Source organism: Sardina pilchardus, chromosome 9 (assembly GCF_963854185.1).
Source record: "Sardina pilchardus chromosome 9, fSarPil1.1, whole genome shotgun sequence".
NCBI classification, from domain to species: domain Eukaryota; kingdom Metazoa; phylum Chordata; class Actinopteri; order Clupeiformes; family Clupeidae; genus Sardina; species Sardina pilchardus.
In genome coordinates, this window is record NC_085002.1 from 15,255,658 (window position 1) to 15,274,442 (window position 18,785).

The 18,785-nt window shown below is 39.9% G+C and overlaps 1 protein-coding gene across 1 annotated transcript; it reads right to left on the reverse strand.

The window, feature by feature from the left end:
- Positions 1-351: 351 nt before the first annotated feature.
- LOC134092822 (inter-alpha-trypsin inhibitor heavy chain H3-like) lies at positions 352-17,201 on the reverse strand. Its single transcript, XM_062545920.1, has 22 exons — positions 17,046-17,201; positions 16,798-16,827; positions 16,601-16,624; positions 16,124-16,278; positions 15,751-15,855; positions 15,149-15,311; positions 14,949-15,059; positions 14,645-14,773; positions 14,408-14,524; positions 14,161-14,329; positions 11,834-11,959; positions 11,498-11,679; positions 10,874-11,059; positions 10,432-10,568; positions 7,182-7,342; positions 6,881-6,907; positions 6,700-6,747; positions 5,619-5,732; positions 5,295-5,496; positions 3,582-3,754; positions 593-704; positions 352-501 (listed from the first exon to the last, which is right to left on the reverse strand). Exons 1-22 carry the CDS (start codon positions 17,142-17,144, stop codon positions 372-374), a joined length of 2,700 nt encoding a protein of 899 aa, XP_062401904.1. The 5' UTR covers positions 17,145-17,201; the 3' UTR covers positions 352-371.
- Between the last annotated feature and the right edge of the window lie 1,584 nt (positions 17,202-18,785).

Below are 18,785 nucleotides of genomic sequence, written 5' to 3' on the forward strand. Positions count from 1 at the left end.
TCGGCATTCTGAGGGTGTCATAATTATCCTACACTTGTGCAAAATAATAATAACAATAATAATAATAATAAATGGTTCTGTGTAATCCCTCTGGGGCTACATGCCCATCAAGTTTCGTGCAGCCCGGTCTTTCAGTGTCCCGGGAATCATTGACACAAAATTATTGAAAAATATAATCAAAATCTGCATGAACAAAAAACGGACTAAACCTATTCATGGGTATGGGTATGTATAAATACCCAACATTTTTTTTTAAAGGCAAACATTAATTTGGTCTATTTAGTTATCAATAACTTTTATTCAATTAATCAAAAGGCAAACCGATCAGGTTTTCTCCATTGTACATTTGAAAAACTATGTAATGTCTTCAGCTAAAAGAGGCTGGACACCACATAGTCTTCATGGCTCCCATCGATCAGTCCAGTTCCATTGTTGTGTACAAACCAGCAGGGCACTTTCTCTCCGTTCTTCACATCGCTACGGAAGTCTCTCTGCCAGCCTCTGAGAAAACAGGGTATTTAGGAAATGTCAAATACATAACAGCATCTGTTTCAGTTTCTCTGAACATATTAAACGGAAGATGAATGTTTACCTAGTCACAGTCAGTTTGTGTCCTTTAATATCCATTGTGGCATCAGGTTTTTCAGGGTCTTCTCCTGGATGGAGATTGCTCACTTCAAACTGTACACTGTGATAAAACTGGCCTGTAAAAAACAACAACCACCAGTTCAATATGGTAGACATTACAGTATCTTACAGGAAGAAAATATTTTCAAATATAGCTGCAAGCAGCAATGTGGGGGCCAAGCAGGCAGATCAAAAGGCCAAAGTTGCCATGGTAACTCAATGCTGTTAAGTCAGGTATGTAGTTTTAAGCAGTCACAAGAATTTTGATGTCAAACAACCCAAGATTGCCCGAGATGCAAGCCCACTTCCTGTTCGGCGGCTTCGCCGTCAATTTTGATTGGCTATTGCGGGCGAACGGTTTAAGATATCATTCCGAAAAAGCAAGGCCTATATTAGACTCGGGCTGAAGATCACCCGTGTCAAGTTTCGTGCAGATCGGATACATTTTGTGACCTGTGGAAATGTTTAACCCTCTATGGTACGGTGTTGCCTGTAGGCAACATAGCCTATTTTGCCTTGTTGTAATAAAATGAGGCATCCCTTAAATAAGTTAATACCACTTTAAGAACTGGACAACTCAATACTAACCAATGGAAATGCAAAATAATGGTCACATGACTCACAGGCTGCTAGTTTGACACTTCTTTCAGCACATGCACACGTTTGGCTGGGTGTCATATTTTCACGCTAGAAAAGTGTGAATTTCACTAATTTCCCTCAAGTTTGCATCCTTCAAAAAAATGTACAGCCTTCATTGACAAGCATAGATGTATTTTCAATCATTTTTTTGTATATAAAATAATGTATATTTTAGAAAATAGCAAAAATCTGTATGTTGCCCACAGGCAACATTGTACCATAATGAAATCACAGTAGGCCATACTTTATATCATTTAGGGGTTGGAGGGTGTTTTTTACTCATTGTAATGCTTTTTTCTACTTTCAATTTCTATAAATAGTCATTTAAAATAATATACATGATGATTTTAACATATTTTAGTTTGATTATGATAGTGTTCCACAGTGGTACAATGTTGCCTGTGGGCAACGGGTGAAAATTATATGATACTTTTTTGCAAGAAATAGATAATATTATGGTGTAAAAACTACATAATTCTGCTTTCTATGTCTCTGGCTATATAAAAATATGTTCTAAACACATATGCCATATTCTTTTGTATAAGAAAACATACATAGTTTAATGTTTTCCATTATGGTACAATGTTGCCTACAGGCAACATTTTTATAAAAACAAAATAAAAAATATATTTTTTAAAATCTTCATTAATTTTGTTAAAGTGACTATTTCTAAGCAGGAAAAACATTACAAAAAAAATCTTGCCCCCTCAGATCATAATGCGTACCATAGAGGGTTAAGGGGTTTTGATTAAATCCAATATGGTGGCAGAATCAATTATGTTGATGTCACAAATTGAGCTGGGCTAGCCTAAGAACCTTCCACAGTATTACCAGACACCACTAGCAAGTTTTAATTCCAAACACATCAATAGCTACAGGCCGAAATGCCTTTTGGCTAATTGCAGCGCCCACTAGAGGTCAAAGGTCACCAAATTTCTTGAGCGTCCTCCTGATGCGGTCCCGGGTCCACATACCAAGTTTTTGATGCGCGCAAGGGTTGCTGAAATATGAGCCCACTTCCTGTTTGGCGGCTTCGCCGCGAAATTCGATTGGCTGTTACGGGCGAACGGTTATAGTTCCGAAGATAAAAAATAATTCCAGAATACAAGATGGTCTGTAGAGTATGTGTGTGAAGTTTAGTGTCGATCGGACAAAATCTGTAGGAGGAAAAGGCTGATAAGTGTTTTTGACAAAATCCAAAATGGCGGAAAATCCATCATGGCGGAAAATGACGTCACAGGGTGCGTTGAACTCGGGCTGGTCCAAGGATTCCAAAGATACCTGATTTTTAAAAATTGGCCCAAGGGGTCAAAAGTTACGTGCGTGAACACACGTCCAACTTTGACCTGTTGGTGGCGCTAGAGAGTTTGAGGTGCCGACATGAAATTTGGTGACATGAATAATGGGACTGTCCCTAATCAGTGTGCCAAATTTCACAACTTTCCCGTAGTCGGTTCTATGGGCTGCCATTGATTTCAATGCACAGAGGAATAATAATAATAGTTTATAATAGTAAGAAAACATAGAAACACAATGGGTGCCTTCGCAGCTTCGCTGCTTGGCCCCCAACAATGAACTTACGGACATGTATTTCATTATCACACAATATTTGAAGAGCTCTTTTCCAAAACGCAATAAATCCATTTTTGAAAACATTTAAAAATCATGTTATTTAATTGTGTATTTCAGGTAATATCAATAAAAATGCAGTTGTTTTGTTTTGATTGAGTGAAGATAATTCAACTAAACATAACCCAAATTAGAAATTATTAAATAGATTTATGAAAATTCATTAAAATGGTGGATATAGCGTTTTGGAAAAGAACTCTTCATTTGTATTTTATCATTTGTACTTTAGATGTATGTGGACTGGTCAATTAATTGAACATTTCCTGATACAGTTATTTCTGACATCTTCATAATCAAAAATGTATATAGCTTCATAAATTAGGTAGGTAATCGATAAATGAATGAATTCATTAATTAATTGTACCATACCATAAATACAGTCCCTTACTATAAAGAATTGATGTTGTCAATTAGAACAGCATAGAATATGGCGAATATGGCACATACACTTACATAAAACCTCAACAATTCAATACATTCAAATGTTCTCACTCCGACTGAATTTGAACTGCAATAACTATGGTCATTTAGCTGGTAAATGTGAGTGGAATCCAGGGTAGCGTTTCGATTTACATCCACTAGTTTCGTTGAACATGTGCAATGTAATTAAAGGAGCTATTATTAGCTATGAAACGTCTATTCGATGAAAACAAACTCAGAGATGCTGAGAGCAGCTGCTGTCTTACCCAGCAGTCCATGGACCCTGGGGGAGAGCAGGTGGCTATCTATGGTGTAGAACCCCAAGTAGTCCTGGTGGTACGGGTGCTTATGCCACACCTTGTGCAGAATGATGACAAACTTCACAGAGTCTTTCAGAGTCACCGTCAGACTACGATCGATTGAGATATGCAGGTCTATGCTGTGAATCAAAAGAATCGTGTCAGAATGTTGTGTTTTCACATCACTTTAAAATCAATTATGGCTCAACGTTGTAGAAATAGCATTGAATATGTGCATTTACACATAACTTAGTTCTGTTGAATATGAACAAAATCATTTTAATCTGAGTTTACCTTAATATGACCTATAATTTTTCATACTGTAGTAGCCATGTATAGTATCATTGTTTATCTCCACTGCCTCCAGTCCTGTTGATTTTTTCCTGTTTCCTATTAGCCTGGCTAACGCCTACCACTTCTCAAATGAGACGTGGTCTGGCAACCAGACGTTCATTTTCTCGTATTTGAAAAAATGCCCAGATCCGTTCATTGGGCACCACGGATGTCTATCAAATACGCATAGCTCACCCAACTCGTTCATATGCAACGCTAAGGGCTGCCGTAAATCCTTTGGCGTCGAATGTAGACGCAAGAAGGCAACGGAAACTTCTCGGATGTTCTGTGATTGGTTCGCCAACATCAGGCGAACATTTGGGCGTTAGTTTCCAGACTGGCTTAGCAGCGGGATTGAAATCACCGCGCAAGGCAGTATGGGAAAACCCAGGCTAGTTTCCTATCTCATTTGGTCGAAACTTCATGCACATACATAGAAAGGTTTCAAATGTCTTGTTTCATAGGTGAGGCACTGTTGAACAACCCAGTGGCCGACTATTAAAGGTGACCTAGAATGGAAATATTTTTTTTCTTGGTTTTCATGAATTATGAGAGGTTGTGCATAAACAAAGAGCTATCATGAACATGAGGCATGGTTGTGCCCTCCTTCATATGGAAATCTTGAACTTAGAAATAGACACAAAAAAATGGGCGATTCAGCAAAACTGCTTGCTTGTGATGTCAGACCTCGCAAAGCCATTGAAGTTCAATTGGGGTTGCCAAAGAGGGCGCCATTTAGTCAAACAGACCATTTCAATACCCAGCCTAAATATATGGTTTTAATTAGTCTTGTAAAATTGCAATTGAGTTTATTTTTTTAAATCAAAGTTGAATATATACTATTTTAACATCAGAGAACACAGTGCAATACTCAATTCATCCATTCTATAGGACCTTTAAATCCAGCCTGTATCACATTGCACAACAAGATCCGAGATTCAACAACAATGCACAATTGTCACAGTTGCAATAACACGGCTTGTACCCAAGATTTGTAAAGGCACTCCTTCACAGTACAACATGCACTGCCACAATTCGCACAATCAGAACATTTACTGCGGTGGCAGCAGCAGAGCAGGAACTAAAGCAGAGACTCCTGATGCACTTACAAACTTTCCAACGCCCCATTTGATGAGCACAGACCCTATTTGTACTACTGTAGAAGTTTGGTACCATTCATGGCATCATTAACAGAGTAATTTACAAGGTACACCATTGGCGCTAATGGAACCAATGGTGTATCTCATGAATGGTGTATGATCATGAATGTCACCATGTTTTATGACATTGCCAAAATATGCCTGACATTGCCTGAAATGACATATGCCAGAAATGTACAGTACTCACTTCTCAGCTTTAGCTACAGCCGGTTCAGACCAGAGGAACTTCATTGTTTTCTTGTTCAAGCTCACTGTGATCCCATCTGTGCTCACCACCAGTTTTATGCCCAACGCCTGGTGAACAATCCCAAAACGGCCAAAGTATGTGTTCACTTTGCTCCCAGGGTCAACTTTCTTATCCCCAATGGTTTGCCCATTCACCACAATGCCTGTGAATATCATTAAATCAAATACCTTTATTTAGAGACTCTTGGCTCACTCATTGTTCATGTATTTTAAGTACATTAAGGCATGCTCAAGAATCAAATTATGTATTAAAAGATATCCTTACCCAGCACAGGATCGCTTACTAGGTTGAAAATGGTTCCTGGCTTTTCGTCAATATTAAAACACAGCGCATCATTCTTCTCTGGCACCTCAATGATGAAATGAGGGTCTCCATCGACTGCAAAATAATACTGATTTACATTAAAAAATATATCTGGGGCATCTTATATCACAGTTTCAGTGTTCACAGTATACAGTAGGTGTAAATCATATTTTTCACACTCTTTTAATTCACTAAAAACATAGACAGAAAGGGTTTCTAGTGTCTTGCCACAAGAGCACTTATAGATCATAGAATGCAAAATCGAGTTTTCCTGCATAGTTGAATAATGGCAGTTTTGTATGTAAAATAAACATACAGGGAACCTTAAAATCCCATTCTATGGAAATGTTCCAACTTGAATCTGCCGCTGTCAAACGGGAGACTCGCAACAAAGCTAAAAGATGACGACAACCCGGGGGCTGCACCTTATTTGGCTCTGGTCTGTACCTCTAACGCCAGAAATTTACATACACACCAACTCACTTCCAGCTTCACACAGCAACTGTACTTCACTGGAAGTTAGATGGACTTCAGAAGTAGGCTATATGGCTGTATTTGCAGATAAAGGTAATTTGTTTGGCTTTTTAATGCTTGGGTTTTGTGAAAATTAGCCAGAAGTAGACACTATAAACATTCTAAAAGCATTATTGTAATCCCAAAACACTCAACGCCATTTGTTTTGAGAATAACGGCTGGATGTAAATATATGTTCTTTTTTGAAACACAGGGGACATGCTTATACACACACCATGTAAAATTCCCTTACAGGTAGGTGGATTTCTATTTTGAACAGACAGTTATTTCATGGATCCATAGTACTACTGTATGCATCCTGATAAAATTCCCGTAGCCTTTGGAATTAAAATAGCCCCACATCATCACATAGGCCTACCCAGAGACTGAACAGACCAAAGTTCTTCTGCGTACCTTCTGCGTTCATTACAGATATTATTGATAAAATGTTCCATTCAACCATTCTATGATCCCCTTTTCTCTCACTGTTTGTCTTTTAATAACATAAAACCACTGAAAGGACACTTACCGTAATACGATGGATAAGCAGGATAATGGGCCACAGGATGGACGTAACCTTAAAGACATCATTGCTTTATTTGAAAACACTGATAATGAATTTATCCATGGCATCCAAATTTACGCTTTCAATCTTCTTTGAATGACGACTAAGGCTTCAACCTGAGAATTCATGCAGCTTTGTTTCTTACCTTGACTTTGAGGTCTTCCCCTCTGTTCTGTTTAGAAATACACATTGGTTATGTGACTACAACAATCTACAACACAGATCTGCCCCATAATACAATAATTCAGTATCATGCATGCAGTGTCAATGCAAAAAAACACCACTAAAAAAAAACCCACTGTGCATACCAATGGTAGCACATAGCATAGTTTACTCTCAAGTTACTTATATGTTTTTTTACTTGCATTACTCGACAATAGTATGGATATCACAAACAGACTAGCCTCTGCAGATTTTTACATAATGTCTTTTCACATTGTCAGCACCTTCAGTGAATTTGTCTGCGATCATTACATCATCTGGATTTTCCTCGTTCTCTGGCTTGGTGACCACCATGGATGTGAGGGGAGTGACAAAGTTGTACTTGAGGGAAAGGTCCAGAGCCTCTGCAGTAGCATTGGCCCTTTCTTCTGGTGAACCTTTATCTCTGAAATTGTGCAGAGCGCCTCAACATGAACAGCATAATCACACAGGTTGTGATACATTTTCTATAGGCTCAGCTAGCTTCTTTAAATGAATGGAGATACAACTGATAAGTTGCTTAGCATTTTAGGTATGTCTCAGTGACATACTGCAACAAATCCTATGTCAAATTGTTTGGCAACTAACGAAACCTCAGAGAGAATAAACTGGCCTCCTTTCCCAGAGAAAGATAGCCTCATGTCAGAGTCAGTATGTTTTCTCTTTCTCAGTTTTTCTCTCTTTAATTTGTTTAGTTTTGGTCATGTATAGGCTATGTTATGTGTATGGGTAGTTCCATGATCAGGATAATCATATGGGCAACAAAAGCATGTTCAAGGCAACTATAATGGATGAACAGAGTATTTTATCTTGCTCTATGATATTAATTAAAGAATGTATGCAACTTTGGTCTGTCAAAAATGCTCATGTTATTTTACAAGCCTATTTAACAACCCTATTAGGCTGCTTAATGAAATGGCTCATTTTAGCAGATATCTTGTGCTTTGCATTTGGCAACCACATGAATACTTAAGTGAGCTTTACATTGATTGGGAATCTCCCATTCGAAGTGGTAACATAAGTGACCATTCAAAGCGAAATCAGTCGTTTTGCGCACATCGTTATTTTGAGAAAATCAACAATAACAAACTTCCGGGTTAAAATGTTGAATTTCACGTTTTCGCATAATTCGGCTGTATACGGTCTACAGTTTCATATCGTCAACGCATTTCACTGAAAAACCTACGTTTTGACTGTTAAACCCGGCGAAGATTCAACACATTTGCTGTCATTCCCATTGTGCACGCGCTGCTTAAACAGGTGATTTCTCCTCTTCTGGCATATCGTGACAGCAGAACCATGTCAACTTTGGATGCGGTTATCTTAGCGATAGTTTGTGTAATACCCTCGATATACATATCGTTGGAAAGCTTAGTTCATGGCCGTTCACATGAGCACAATAACTTAATTTACTAAATGTTACCGAAACGACTGGTTCCGCTTTACAGGGTCACAATAAGGTTATGTTAAACCCATTTACTGCAGCGATGGACCCATGGTGATCATACACATTTAACTGCATATTTGAGCCAGAATCGGAAGAATGAGATATTGAGGAAGAACCAGTCCCCCAAAGATTGGATTAAATGCTTCTGCAGTGACATGCTCAGACTTCTTAAAGGACAGGGGCAAAAAAGCTAAAAGGGCATCTACTCTAGGTCATGACATGGGGTCCCAACCTCACGCTAAAGGTTATAATGTATAATAATGATTATACTACAGGTTTTGTGGAAAGAAATGGACGGATTGAGATTGACAAATTACATAACCATCAACATATTCAAGCATCTTGCTGTAAAAAAAAGATGCCAGTTACAAAGCATGATTATCACACATGATTACCATCACAGCATGACCTGTGTTATTTGACCGATGGGCCTCACTGGGATATCAGGGGTGAATAACATAATTCATAATTATTACCTCCGCCAAGGAGGTGTATGTTTTCATCGGGGACCGGCGTTGGTCTTTTTGTCGGTCTTTTTGTCTGTTTGTCTGTCTGTTTGTCTGTCTATTTGTTAGCAAGATAACTCAAAAAGTGTTGGATGGTTTTCGATGAAATTTTCAGGAAAGGTCGGACATGGCCCAAGGAAGAAACAAATACATTTTGGGAGTGGTCCGTAATTCCGTCGGGATTCCGGAGGCGTTTATGTATTTAGCTTAGTGGTGTAATGGCATGGTATGGCCACGTGGTGGCGATCTGAATAGTTTAGGTTCAAATGTATGACAACCTAGGAAGAACAAGGCAGACAGAGGTCTGCACTCTCTGGGTGCTTTTCTAGTTCAATTATGTTATACTTATATAATTGAGGGGCCCAATTCAGACATGTATCACATAACCTGTGTGAGATACTGTATCTCAGTCCTCCTACATTGTTCCTTTCCATTGCAAGGGCATATAAGAACAACATCGACTGCAATGTTTGGAGGTGCTCATTTGGTGTCAATTCACTCTCACCAAAAACCAACTTAAAGCACATTCAAAATAAGTGTAAAACATGACCTATAATAGTGAGCGCATCTGGCACCAACTCCAACATTTAAAGAGGGTGCCGATTTGGTGTTAATTCACACCAACTACCAACCAAAAATAATTATGACACTCAAAAAAGGTGTAAAACGCTGTAGACTAATGAACACATCTGACACTGACGTTTGAAGAGGGTGCTTTGGTATTAATTCACACCAACCAACCAAAAATACTTATGACACATTAAACATAGGTGTAAAAACCAACATGTGATAGACTAATGAACACATCTGACACTTTTGAAGAGGGTGGTAATTTGGTGTTAAAGGTACAGTATACTATGCAGGTTCAGGAATTTTTGGCGACCCCTAGATTTGCAATATATTTATATTTTACTCTGCTGTTGTAAATAGCCTACTTCTTGTGACTTATTCTCTCTGTATACAATGAACATACATTGAAGCTTTCAATGTTTTCATTGTGGAGGTGAATGGTTTAACAACAGACTCACAGCAGATCTCCAAAGAGCTATGTCTACTGACAAGGTGTTTCTCAATTCTCGCAATATGATTTGGGACGCTATTCCAGTTGCATGGCTGGTTCGCTCGTTAGCGACTCTCAGCATCTATCTATGCTGTATGGCTATGCTACAGTAGGTGAACGATTCCCCATTACAAGTTTGTTTACTGTACCATCAAATTAGCTTCGTAAAGGTTTTATAAAGGTGAAAATCTTGCATAGTGTGCCATGAAACACTCAGAGCCTGACCCTTGGGGGCGTACCTAAAGTGCCGATAGAAAACATTTTGGATTTGAAGGTAGCTGTATGTCTATTTTACATATAAAACTGTCATTATTGAGCTATGCCATGGTAAACATTATTTTTTTTTAAATGATGACCCCTTGAATGCATGAATATGTGTGTGTGTGTGTGTGTGTGTGTGTGTGTATGTGTATGTTTGTATGTTAATGTGTGTCACATGAAGAAGTCAACATAACATAACCATAATTGCAAGGTTCACTGACTTCTTTTCCATGAGTTGCTCAATAGTGAGGTAGGCCCACAGACGCTCTGTGAAGTCCCCAAAGATATACTCCTGCTCTGGGAATGTGTCATCCCACTCCAGGGCAGTTGCTTTGCCCTGTAGCATGTAGTCATCCAGCTGGGAAAGTCAGTTTAAAATAAATACAGTATAGTGAGCAATATTAACTACCACATATACAGTATAAAAAATGCTTCACTTATTCAGTAAGGTAACGAAGACAGACAGAGACTCTGATTTTTCAGTATGCTGTTGTAAGTTGAAGAATTTATAAATTATGGCAATTTTCAAAATTAGAAATTCATCACTGTGATAGGATGTTTATAATACGTGACTAAGAGAACTGGGAAGTGTTTACACTTTTAAACTCCACTACAACATGATGTGACATAAGATGCCATATGAGAAGGAAAGCAACACCTCACCCCTTGTCCTGACACTTCAATAAGAAAGTTGTCCACGTCATATTCAGTCAGTTGACCCGCCACCACAATCTCAGAACCGTTGAAGAGCATCTTAAAATCGCTGTTTGTCAAAGAGTTCACTGCATTTTCTGGATATTTGAAGTGCACATCCGACAGAAGAGGGCTGGCTACCTCATCATAAAATCCCTGGGCGAGAGAGCTTTAGGTCAGAGTTGGGCTGTATAATCATTTATTGAACTTATTTCAGAGAATTCAGACATTACCATTGCCTTACCAAATAAAACAGAAGTGACTGTTCTGTGTTCTTTCAATGATGACAATAATGAGGAGTTGTTTTGGGATTCAGTGCATTTACATTCATTCATTTAGCAGATGCTTCTACCAAAACCAACTTACGTACGTCAATTATATTACAAGAGCCATTGTTCTTGGAGAAACTCTGGCTTAAGCACCTGCTTAAGGGCGCGGCAGTAGAAGCTGGAAATTGAACCCACAACTTCTCAGGCTTCTGCACACTATCCCAGCTCCTCAACAATGCCACTAGCGCTCCAGTGCAGTTTATCCAATGTATACTGTAAGTATAGATGTGAAAGAGCTCTTTGAGTGTTGAGTAGTGAAATTCACCTGCAGCTGCACAGCTGCATCTGATGCCTCATAGATCCTGCGGGCCAGTCCGTCGTTCTGCTTTGCCATTGTATCCAAAAAGCCGTAGTCCAAGCCGTAACCAAAGCCCAGAGAGAAGAGGGAGAAATTCCCATCGATGGCATTTTTGACGTTCTGTTGGATCTTGACTGTATCGGACTCTCCTTTTCTCAGAGGAAATATAGTGAATGCAGAGATTCAGGCCTGATTGATCTTCAGTAACTGTATTGACCTCCTGTCACTGCTCATATATTCATGAATGACATGTAGCCTAAGGTGTATTGTATGTACTGTACGAGAATGTTCGAGAAAATATACCAGTATTGGGATATCCATCTGTCAGTAGGATGACCATCGACACACTCTTTTCTGGGAGCAGATTATGCAGCGTGTCCTTCTCAATCATCTGAACTGCAGTGAGAACTGCATCATTTATGTTGGTCACTTCATGAAGAAACAATCAAAACACATGAAAATTCATTAAATTTACAGTATTTGCAGGGTTTCCGGCCATGCCAACCTAGATTCTCTGACCTTTTAGAGAGATACTAGTCTCTAGCACACAAAAATACATAACAGTAACGTTTCCCTTGAGTACAATGGGTGGCAGGCCAATCAACGGTGAAAGGGGATGTCACTATAGTTTCAAAATTGAATGGTTAATGGTAGTGGTGAGTGTGACACCTGGAAACATCAAACAATACAGTCATTTTATGAATTTTAGAATTTATCTACGGCAAAGGTAGGCCTACATTGTTTGTTAACTGCCAATGTGGTTTATTATTAGTTTGTAAAGGTTAGGAGAGTAGGAAGTAACGTTAGGAATCCCTGATCAATGTGATTGGTTAGGCTGGAGCAATTAATTCAAGTTTATGCTTGTTACCATGCAAGACATGTAAGAAAATGTTTCCCAATCTTGAGATGCCAGACTCTGTTCACAAAGTGAAACAAAGTATAGTCTCCGGTATTGCAGGCTCGAATAAAGGAATAAGCCTACACTTTACTGATGCACTATTGTATGTTTGTTCTCATATTTTCCTGCTTCATTTAGTCAGCACACCTTGATTATTAGGACAAATAGCAATTAATACAGATAATGTTTTCACAGCCTTCAGTTTGATGTTCTTTAATAATGTTCTGGACTTTATCAACTCCAACATCAACAGTGTCACCACCCTCAAATGGATGATCACTTTCCCTAATCAGAAGCCATGGATGAACAGTGAGGTCAGAAGGATCCAGGATCCAGGCATCACACACTACAAATCTACTAACTCCACCGACACCTCCTTGCCTGATAAGCTGAACCACTTCTATGGCTGCTTTGATAGGAACAACAAGGAGGTGGCCATCAAGGCTGTGGTGTCTGCAGATCACCAGCCCCTCACACCCCCACCCCAGTGCAGCACTGAGCAGGACTAATGCACACTGCTAGTCCTGATGGCATCTGCACAGGCGTCCTAAGGGCCTGTTCTGTGCAGCTGACTGAGGTTTGGATTGACATATTTACTTTTTGGGTCACTTTAAACTGGCAGTCTAAACGCGGCCTTACTTTCTGAAGCTGGACTTTTCCACCTCTGTATTTAGCTGCCACAGTTAATGTTGAAATAGACAAGTACAATATCGCTAGGCTACAATATCGCCTTTCCTTCCCCATAGCTAAAAGGTAACATCAACAATTACTGACATCAACTTACAATCTCACTATGTCGGGTTTTTTTGGCGGAGAGAATGTGCAGAACTGAGTGGTGGTCATATTTTGTGCCACTTTGCAGTAGCGTAGGCTACATCTATTATTAGCCTACTACTCTATAATGTTACTGCTACACTACACATATCTGTACATGTTGTTCATACACTGTTCTTACTTCATATCCATACCTATTCTGCTCTTGCACATATTTATATTTAATGTACTGTGTAAACCATATACTAGGCCTACTGTCTACACTGCACTATTTGCCTGATACTAATACGGCACTACCTGTCTACTTTGTATATAACATTGAACATTTCTGCTTTTTTGCACTTTTGGTTAGATGCAAACTGCATTTAGTTGTCTTTACTAGTACTCTGTAGCCTGACAAGCCAGACCCACATCAAGATGTAGGGTCTGGACACTCACCGTAGACAGGGCTCAATCGGAGGGGTGGGATAAACAGTTGTCTTTCAAATTCCCTCCCCCCAATAGGATAACGCTAAACGAATCATCTTCTTGTTCAAGTAGCAGGATGCGTTACCGTCGCAACTTCTGGTCGCATGTCAGTCACCATTATGTTAAGCCCACCCACTGACTCTATACACGCTGTGATTGGCCCGCTTTTATTTTCCATTTCTCAGCTCCTTAGCTCTACGGAGCGTTGCTAGACTGCCCCGCCAGCCAAATTACATTTGCTGCCGCTAGGGGCGTCTAGATTTCTAGGCTAAGTACTCTGCACAATGGCAATAAAGTTGAATCTAATCTAATAAGTCACAAAGAATGAATGTTAGAGATGCTATGATATAGTGTGGGATATAGGTCATATGCCCAGAGTCTACCTTAATTCTGGTTTGCTTGACTGAGAAGCAGACTTATTTCCCCCAACCATCTAGAAGATTTGTGGAAAATCAGGAACAAAAACAGTTCTTTAAAAAAAAAGACTCACGTCCGTTTGAGTCTATTGTTTTCACAAACTTCTTTGCTGCCAACACATTAACTTCGTCGGCAATGGTCAAAGATGGCCTCCAGGGTGATATTTTGTCATCAAACAGAACCAGTCCAAAGTAGTCATCCTCGTGCAAGTCACTCAATATGGTCAGCAACGCCTCGCGTGTCTAGGCAAGTCAGAAGTACATACATGCTTCAAGATATTGAAATTACATAGTCTTCAAGGGGAATTTGTTCTCTCTCACCTGCTCAATTTTCCGCCCATGCATGGATCCGCTGATGTCTATCACAAACACGACATTCTTTGGAATTCGTGGCATGTCCGCAGGTGCAAAATAATGCACAAAGTAGCCATTAGCTATCTGGAATAATAAGAAATGACTCAAAGGAGTACCTTGATTTTACATGATAATATGACTCTTCATGTGGCTATATGATTATTGATAAAGAACTACTATGGCTTAAGTTTTTTTTTCTCTTACCTGAATGTCCCCAATGCTTTCTGCGCGGTTCACATCATACTTTATGAAGAAGTCCCCATCGATCAGAGTGCCATCACAGTCAGGGCATTTCCTTTGCTGGTCCAGCGTTGGACTGAATGACACATGAGCCTGATGTGGGTCAGATGGGATTGGAAGCAGAAACTCTTCAGCAATGTTTCTTATTTTTGAACCTCATTTGAATGTTCACCACACAGGTAAAATGGTAACATTTCAGCAAAAGCAAGGTAATGTTTATTATTATGATAAGGGAAGAAATATCTCCATTGGCTTGTTTTTTGGTCACCTTTTTGTCAGTGACAGTTTTCTCCACCAGGGGCTGTAGTTCATTGGTGATGAATGTCCCATAGGCATCCAGGAAGGCAATTCCTTGAGGTTCGTAGATATCTGCCACAATCTAAGAAGGTATACAATTAACACTGGCCTATTGTTTCAAATAACCATCATGGTAAAATGTTTATACATTAGCAGTGAAATTGGTTCTACCTCAAAATGCTGGACTAGTTGTTTTGGTTTGACACGGGTCATTATCTCGTAGTTCCCCAGGCGACGCTTCAGCAATTCCTCATACGTCAGGGTGAATATAACCGGACTAAGGGCTGCAATGTTCACTGAAACTGAGAATTTCTCCATCTTTCTGCCTGATGCCCTAGCACGCGCACACACACACACACACACACACAAACACACACACATAAACAAAAACAACAACAGTAAGTGGGATACAGAGAGAAGAACTAAATAAAAGTGTCACAACACTTCACAACTCCACTGAGAACATTAGTCTGGAGAGTGTGTGTGTGTGTGAGTATGTGTGCACGTGTGTGTGTGTGCGTGCGTGGGTAGTCTGGGGAGAGTGTGTGTGTGTGTGTGTGTGTGTGTGTGTGTGCACGTCTGTGTCTGTGTGTGTATGTGTTAGTAGAAATTTGTAGGACCTACATCTTTCTACCAACACACACACACACACACACACACACACACACACACACACACACACACACATTCCAACATATTAACAAACAGTTGTGACCGTGAGAGACAAAGATACACTCTCAACACTTCACAACTGCTCATCCAAAGCTGCTTACTTGACCAGTCCAGCGGTCTGTCCTGATGACACGGCCTTTTCATACTGCTTCTTGGCCTTCTCCTTCTCCTTCACCTCTCCCACATAGGTCTTCCCCTCAATTTCCCTAGAAGGTACAAAGACACAAAACAACAGAAATTTCAGACAATGGTAATTAAATACTACAAACTTACAGGGTAAACCTGAAAATAGGCTATTGTATTTCAAAGTGAAATTTAATGCTACATAACAGTAGGCTATACGATTGCCTATTTATTGAAAAATGTATTGATTGAGTTTGTAGTGATTACACTACTTGAGGTATCTCAGGGGGCTATTAGAAAATATTTAAAAAATACACACAAATAGTGTAAAACGCAAAAGAGAAAACTGACATGCTGAAGTTGGTGATGAAAGCAGTCTTTGGGAGTTCCACCTCGAAGAATATTTCCTTAGAAGAGTTGCCTTTATTCAGAGCTTTGGTGGTCATGACTGTATGCGCAAATCGAGACGCCACCTTGCAGTCCAACTTCACACTCTGAATTTCAACCTGTATACAACCTAATATATAATACCATACAGTATATAGTGGTGTTGTGTAGTGGTTAAGGAGCTGGTCTGTGTGTGTGTGTGTGTGTGTGTGTGTGTGTGTGTGTGTGTGTGTGCGTGTGGGCATGTGTGCATGTACTGTATATCTGCATTAACACATGACAACTATGTTGTAGAGCAAACGCTAGGAAGAGGTCAAGCCAATCAAATCAACATTTTGAGAAATACTTATTATCGAAGAAAAACAACATGCTAAAAACACTTAATGTGGATTACTCTTACCATGTAAACATTTAAAAAGGAAATATGAGACCATGCCTTACCTCTGCATCATTTATACTTCGCTTCTGTTAAACAAACATCAGACAGCAGAGAACAAAGTTTACTTTGCTTGCATATCAGCAATATTGATTATAAGGTACTGCCCTTTACCAAAACATAGCTTTCGATGTTAAAACACAATTTTAGACCCAAAAACTTAAAAAAGAACAGTTAAATTGTCCAAAGATCCTGATAGTACCTCAATGTGTTTTGTAGAATCAGGTTTCATCTGAAAGAGAAAACAGATAATGACAATACACTGCAATGCTGATGAATTCTCAAGATCACAAATAAGATTAATTAATTAGATATGCATGTTTATAGTTCTCCTGAGATACACTTCGATCTGTAATCTTTACATCATACAGTACCTACAAATCCTGTCAGACTAACACATGCAAGGCCAGTTGGGCACATAATGAGAAATAGCTGTATTTAGGTACTTACCAGAACCTCTGTGTCCCTGGAGATAACCAGAGCGCCATAAGTACTGACCCATGAACCTACACAGATCCATAGCATCAGCACAGTCCTGACTGCAGACATGATTCAGCCTGAGCTCAACACTCACTGACTGAGCAGCACTACTTCACTATTGCTTCACTGCAGTCTGTTGGGGCGGGTCTCAAGCCTGTGCCCCCTTTGCAGATAGACCAACTGAGAGGAGTAAAGGTCAAATGTCAGTAACACTAAGCTCATTCACACCACAGGGAGTGTGGCCTTGAAAAGAGGGTGGGAATAGTGCAATATCAGTAGACTATAGGGGCCTTTCCAGGGACATGCACATGGAGGTTGCAGGTTGCTGCCCATATGCCCTTCTCGACTCACGTTGCCTTTCCGAGGGCAAAACAATAATAATACATTTTATTTCTAAAGCGCCTTTCAAGACACCCAAGGTCGCTTCACAAAATGAAATTCAAAATACAGACAATTACAAACACAAAATAGCCAGTTGCCAGACAGAGCGGCGTATTCGCACAGCGTTCCTGTAGGCACCATAGGGGTAGGCACAGACATCAAGATGCAGACATTAGACAAGAACAAACAAGTCAAGGCCATGGACTATAGCGACATTCTTGCCGTAGGCCTAGCCGCTAAGTAACACAGCAATCACAGCATGGTGTAGGCTACTTGAACAGTCCAACCAGGTCCGTCAAGGTGAAACATGGATCTGAAGTCCTGAGCAGTCCGGATTAGAGTAGCCTGGAGTAGACGCTGGAAATCCAACTCATACTGTAGTCGATAAGCAACTCTCAGTCGGTCTCCGATAGCGACGGATCCTGCCTGCCTCTAACGTTGGTGTGACGCTGGTTAAGGCAGCTTCCAGCAGGATAGCAGACAGCTTGTTCTGGTAGGCAGTCGGTCTTTATATTACACTCGAGTCATAGTCTATGCCTCTCTGGCAAGCGCTGGCAGATCACATCATCTGTTGAGTTCCTCAAGAGCGCAACGTTATGTTGATGCTGACTTTCAGATCTGTCAGCCATCAGCCATCAGACTTGATACCATGGGCGCAGTGATATCTGAAAATAGTCCCCATAGGCAACAAGCAGTAGTAAGTGATATCACTGCGCCCATGGTACGTCTGCAACTTCCCTTGATTATTACGCCAGATGAGTGTGGTTCCATGTCAAATCAGCCTAGTAAAACGCCAGGTTACATTTTCAGTTGGTCTTATTGCACTTTCTAACTTGAGAAAAGACACGTTTTAAATGGGAAAATTACCGGAAATCTTAGTCACTTTTAAGCATGATGCTAGCAGGCGAGATGCTAATGGTCTAATCCGATTCAATGATCTATGCTAGGCTGAAGCTAAAAGTTGTATCGCCAGACTCCCAGAATGGCTGGATGAACGGGAAAAGGGTAAAATATCAATTGTTTTGCTCGAGGGGAGGTGGAAAATTAGCTTATTTCCAAAAATGGCAGAATATCCCTTTATAAACCAGTTTTTGTTCAAATCTACACAGCTCTGGGATTGCCTAATAGGCCACAGGCAAATGAATGTTTGGTTCCCAGACCACATCTCATTCAGATGGTGTTGGTGTTAGCCAGGCTATGTACACAGTATCTTTGGGACATGGACATTTGGGACATGAATTTGAATTTCCCCTTGGGGATCAATAAAGTATCTATATCTATCAAATATGACTATCACTACTATCACTACTATCAGTACTAACACTTAAT